This window comes from Podarcis filfolensis (genome assembly GCF_964270895.1).
Source record: "Podarcis filfolensis genome assembly, chromosome: 3".
Classification (NCBI taxonomy): Eukaryota; Metazoa; Chordata; class Lepidosauria; order Squamata; family Lacertidae; genus Podarcis; species Podarcis filfolensis.
In genome coordinates this window covers 122,239,767-122,245,756 of record NC_139606.1, presented here as the reverse complement: position 1 = coordinate 122,245,756, position 5,990 = coordinate 122,239,767, and the positions used below count along the sequence as shown (strand labels likewise).

Here is a 5,990-nt window from a genome sequence, read left to right as displayed (position 1 = left end):
TTAGCATTTATAGGGTTCATACCTTGTATGACTTCTTTGATGGCAAGTGAGAGGTCTCTTCCTACTGAAGCTCTTTCCACATTCCAAGCATTGATATGGCTTCTCCCCTGTATGAATTCTTTGATGGGAAGTGAGACTATTTTTGCGACTAAAGCTTTTTCCACATTCCAAGCACTGATATGGTTTCTCCCCTGTATGAATTCTTTGATGGAAAGTGAGACTATTCTTGCGAGTGAAGCTCTTCCCACATTCTAAGCATTGATGGGGTTTCTCCCCAGTGTGAATTGTTTGATGGGAAGTGAGCTGGCAGCCCTTAATGAACCCCCTTCCACATTCCAAGCATTTATATGGTTTCTCCACTCTGTGAATTCTTTCATGTGAAGTAAGGGCATCCTTCCGACTAAAATTCTTTCCACATTCCAAGCACTGATATGTTTTCTCCCCTGTATGAATTCTTTGATGATCTGTGAGCTTAGCTTTCTGCCTGAAGCTCTTTCCACATTCCAAGCACTTATAGGGTTTCTCCCCTGTATGAATTCTTTGATGGGAAGTGAGACTATTCTTGCGAGTGAAGCTCTTCCCACATTCTAAGCACTGGTATGGTTTCTCCCCTGTATGAATTCTTTGATGGGAAGTGAGACTATTCTTCCGACTGAAGCTCTTCCCACATTCCAAGCACTGGTATGGTTTCTCCCCTGTATGAATTCTTTGATGATCTGTGAGCTTAGCTTTCTGCCTGAAGCTCTTTCCACATTCCAAGCACTTATAGGGTTTCTCCCCTGTATGAATTCTTTGATGGGCCTTGAGCACAGCCCTGTGACTGAAGCTCTTCCCACATTTCAAACACTGATGGGGTTTCTCCCTGCTTTGAGTTGTTTTAGGGAAAGTGAGAAATGTCTTCTGACGAACCGTCTTACCATCTTCCAAGTACCGATAATGATTTTTCCCAATAGGATATATTTTATGGGAAGTAGAATGGGAGCTCAGACTATAACTCTCTCCACACTCCAAATATTTATACAACTTCCCCACTGTGTGAATGTTGTCACGGTTCCCCTTGTTCATAATTTCCAATCCATCAGCACCTGCATCAAAGAGAGAAACCGATTAGAGCCTTAGGAAGAAATAGAGCCCCAAATTATGGAAGACTGCTAATGAATGTTTGTGATAGATGAAGAACGGAAGGGAGTTAGATCTGAGGTCTTACTACAGGGTTCACTGCCTTTGTTGACTCTCAATGACACACAGATTGATGGGAACCTGAGATTCAAACAGCCTGGCATCTTCCAGGGTGGATTTTGTTTGACCTAATCGTGGAATCTCCTCCATCTGCAAGGCCAGTTGTCTCTTTGGTCAACCAGAAAGTGACAGAAGCAAAAGCAGAAAACCTCACAGAAGCTGCTACTTCTGCCAACACATGGAAGGTTACATTCAAGAAGGTCTGGGCAGCTCAGACCAGCCTGGTCATAGTTTAAAAAGGCATATGTGGGGCAAGAATATTCGCAGACAGAACAGTAGATTCAAGGTGAGCTGTGGGGAAGGAGAATCCCAGATGCTGTCAAGCGCCAGCAAAATATTGCAGGATTCTCACAGGTGGAGGTAGGGGTGTGTGTGTGTGTGTGTGTGTGTGTATTTCAAAACAGATACTATGATCCAGCAGGAAGCCTTACTGAGAGAGTCCACAATCCTACGATTCTCCTCCATGACTTCCTTATGCAGAGCTCTCTGGTCAGGATCCAGCAACGCCCACTCCTCCTCTGTGAAATACACAGCGACATCTTCAAAGCACAGAGGACCCTGAAGGAAAAGGAAAAAGGTCCTCTTCTGAGATAGCATAAAGATTATCTACTACACATTGCTCAGTTGTTTTCTGCCCGTTCATTGTTGTGTTCTTTTAATGGGATTATTTTGCTGCACGTTTTAGGTCTGGATGCCTATTTTAGCATTTCAATCATTTATTTTACTGTGCATTCTAATGATGGGTATTAATCTTTGTGTGAATGGGTGGAACTCCACATGCTGTTCTTCAAATTATTCTGTCTGTGGAAGTATTCCTGTCTGCCAGACAGAACGATCCCTTCCCTACTCCCGCTGTGCGATGCTTGGGCGGTGATGGGACCCTCCCTCTGCCCTACAGCCAACTTCAAGGGGCTCATGGGGGCACAGAGACAGGGAGGGGGGGAATCCCCACTTCCAGGTTAGCGCCTCCGGTAATGGCTGAATTCCTCTGATCGGGAGGAATTTGCTTCGTGGAAATTAGGGTCTGGCTGCCACGGCAAAGGCGGGGACCCACAAAAAATCACAGGCGGGAGAAGCCTGTGAACGTGGGATTCGGCTGGCACCTTTTGCGCCTCCCCTACTCGCGGGGAAACCTGGTTTCAGGGATCCGGAGCGACGTGGGGTGAGCGGCACGGTGCTTCGAATTGACTGCTTCTTTCACGGAGCGAAGCCACATTGCTGTTGCCGGAGAGCGCTGACTTTTTCCTGTGCACAATTTGATCTTAAAACAACTACCCGTGAGTAGAACGGAAAATTGGATTTTTAAACGTCTTAATTTGGAACCGAAACGGGGAGGTTTCAAACAGGAAGTCCGCCTTCCCCTTTTGTAAATAGACTGAAGCAAAGAGGCTGCAAGCTAAAGTCTTGGAAAGCCTTCCGTAAAGGATTAAACTTCCATCGGCTAAAATTATCAAACCCCCCTTGGAAGCAGGAGAAGAGGGGGGGAATTTTGGATCGTGTAAGCCTGCAGGAGAGAGTGAAGAAAGTCAAATTACCACCGCTCTGAACCTGGAAATGGGCTGCTAGTAAGACTGACATTTTGGAAATGCTCATTGACTGTGAATAGATCGTTTGTTGACAGCTAGTTAAATAAGAGAAATACATTGTTTCCATTGTCTCCTTCTGCGTTTAAAAAGGAGTAACCTAGGACTTGCCGATCGCATGGTCGGCGGTTCGAATCCCCGCGGCGAGGTGCGCTCCCGTCGTTCGGTCCCAGCGCCTGCCAACCTAGCAGTTCGAAAGCACCCCCGGGTGCAAGTAGATAAATAGGGACCGCTTACTAGCGGGAAGGTAAACGGCGTTTCCGTGGGCTGCGCTGGCTCGCCAGATGCAGCTTGTCACGCTGGCCACGTGACCCGGAAGTGTCCTCGGACAGCGCTGGCCCCCGGCCTCTTAAGCGAGATGGGCACGAAACCCCAGAGTCGGACACGACTGGCCCGTACGGGCAGGGGTACCTTTACCTTTTAGCTTGAGCAGAGGGGGCTGTTGAGAGAGGGTCTACCACTTACTCTCAGCACGTGGAGGGGGCTGCCTCTTTCACCCCACTCGCACCCTGGGATTTATTTATTACACGTACAGACCACTTTCATCTTCCCAGGATCTCAAGGTGGAATACGTGATTCTCCTCCTCCCTATTTCACCCTGTGAGGAAGGCGAGGCGAAGAGATGGTGACTGACCCAAGGTCCCCCAGGGAGCTTCATGGCTGAGTGGCGAACCGAACCCTGTCTCAGTCCGGCACTCCAACCATTAGACCACCCTGCCCCTCCTTCCCACCATGGCCTCTCCTCTTGGATGCAAGACCTCCTGAGCCCCCCTCCTGGAGAAAGGAGATCCCGACTAAGCTCTTGGGCCCTGTCACCCCCAGGAGAGATGGCGGCCTCTCCTTCCTTGGAGGTTTCTGAGCAGAAGGTGGATGGCGCCTGCAATGGGGAACTGAGCTGAGATTCCTGCATTGCAGGGATGGACTAGATGTCCTTTGGGTCCCCTCCGAGTCCCCAAGGCTTCCTCTTCAGTCTGGGGGAGGCAGATCTGAGCGATTTCGGTCTGGGCTGCAGTTTCATGGCGGAGCTGGAAAGGGGGGCCCCGCGGGGTCCTCAGTCCAGCATCTGGACCAGCCTTTCTCCAGCTGGGGGTCCCCAGATGTGGCTGGACTACAACTCCCATCACCCCCCGCTAGCCAGGCCAGGGCTCAGGGATGATGGGAGTTGTAGTCCAAGACCATCTGGGGACCCCCAGCTGGAGAAACCCCCTCGCTGCCCCCCTTGGCCAAGCCCTGCCTGCCCCTCCCTGCAGGAGCCCCCCCTAGAGGACCCGAGGGGAGAGAGGAGACTCACCGGAGGAGGCCAGAGGGGCCAGGGAGGGGCTCCGGAAGACCCGCCTCCGCCATTTCCCCTCCTCTCTAGGAGGGCGGCTCAGCTGCTCTTAACCCTTGCCTAGCCGGGCGCGCCCAGCTGGCCTCCTTTGGGGGGAGCCTGGGGGCCGGAGGGGGAAAGAGGGCAGGGCAGAAGGCAGGGCGGGGGGGCCTGGAGGGCTGGCACTTTCTGGCCTCTGGGGCCAGGGCTCAAGGCAGGCAGGGCCAGAGCTGTCAAGGGACCAGCAGCCTCCCCTGTCCCGGGGACAGTCGACGGGATGTCTAACAATCTGGCAGAGCAGTGGGAGGCTGCATGCAGGAGGAGAGCGCCTTTTGCCCTCTAAGGTAGACTGGCTCTGCCCCTGGAGGCTCCATGCAGGAAGAGCCCTGAGGAATGTGCATCGCGCCAAAGGGACCCATCCGGCCCAGGATCCTGCGCCCACAGTGGCACCCAGGCGCCCCCAAGCAGGAGGAGAGCGCCTTTTGCCCTCTAAGGTAGACTGGCTCTGGCCCTGGAGGCTCCATGCAGGAAGAGCTCCGAGGAAGGTGCATCGCGCCAAAGGGACCCATCCGGCCCAGGATCCTGCGCCCACAGTGGCACCCAGGCATCCCCAAGCAGGAGGAGAGCGCCTTTTGCCCTCTAAGGTAGACTGGCTCTGCCCCTGGAGGCTGCATGCAGGAGGAGAGCGCCTTTTGCCCTCTAAGGTAGACTGGCTCTGCCCCTGGAGGCTCCATGCAGGAAGAGCTCTGAGGAAGGTGCATCATGCCAAAGGAACCCATCCGGCCCAGGATCCTGCGCCCACAGTGGCACCCAGGCGCCCCCAAGCAGGAGGAGAGCGCCTTTTGCCCTCTAAGGTAGACTGGCTCTGGCCCTGGAGGCTCCATGCAGGAAGAGCTCCGAGGAAGGTGCATCGCGCCAAAGGGACCCATCCGGCCCAGGATCCTGCGCCCACAGTGGCACCCAGGCATCCCAAGCAGGAGGAGAGCGCCTTTTGCCCTCTAAGGTAGACTGGCTCTGGCCCTGGAGGCTCCATGCAGGAAGAGCTCTGAGGAAGGTGCATCGCGCCAAAGGGACCCATCCGGCCCAGGATCCTGCGCCCACAGTGGCACCCAGGCGCCCCCAAGCAGGAGGAGAGCACCTCTTGCAGCTCTAAGGTAGACTGGCTCTGGCCCTGGAGGCTCCATGCAGGAAGAGCTCCGAGGAAGGTGCATCGCGCCAAAGGGACCCATCCGGCCCAGGATCCTGCGCCCACAGTGGCACCCAGACATCCCCAAGCAGGAGGAGAGCGCCTTTTGCCCTCTAAGGTAGACTGGCTCTGGCCCTGGAGGCTCCATGCAGGAAGAGCTCCGAGGAAGGTGCATCGCGCCAAAGGGACCCATCCGGCCCAGGATCCTGCCATAGCTGTCAACTGTCAGATTTGAAAATAAGGGATCAGCAGCCTCACCTGTCCCGGGAACAGTCTATAGGTTATCTATCCAGGATAGCAGCCGGAAACGGGGCTGGAATAAGGGAACTTCCCGCAAAAAACGGGAAGGTTGACAACTATGGAGAGGTCTTGGGGCGCAGGGGGTTCTGTGGTCTATAAGCCCCTGAGACTTGGGCTGCCCAGCGGAAGGTCTGTGCTTCCAACCCCCATGACTGAGCTCCCCTTCCTCTGTCCCAGCTCCTGCCAACCTAGCAGTTCAAAAGCACACCAGCGCAAGTAGAGAAATAGGTACCACTGTGGTGTTTCTGTGCGCTCTGGCACTTCTCATGGTGTCCCATTGCACCAGAAGCGGTTCAGTCCTGCCGCCTAAAGCTGTCTGCGGACCAACATGGGCTCCCTCAGCCTGAAGCGAGATGGGCTCTGCACCCCACTC

The 5,990-nt window shown here is 54.1% G+C and overlaps 1 protein-coding gene across 1 annotated transcript; it reads right to left on the bottom strand.

Moving 5' to 3' along the window:
- LOC310759020 (uncharacterized protein) lies at window positions 1-2,604 on the bottom strand (the record flags this gene model as incomplete). The annotated part of the gene is made up of 2 exons (XM_083605779.1): window positions 1,671-2,604; window positions 1-1,085 (listed from the first exon to the last, which is right to left on the bottom strand). The coding sequence occupies exons 1-2, from the start codon at window positions 1,834-1,836 to the stop codon at window positions 1-3; spliced, it is 1,251 nt and encodes a 416-aa protein (XP_083461905.1). The 5' UTR covers window positions 1,837-2,604.
- Window positions 2,605-5,990: the final 3,386 nt, after the last annotated feature.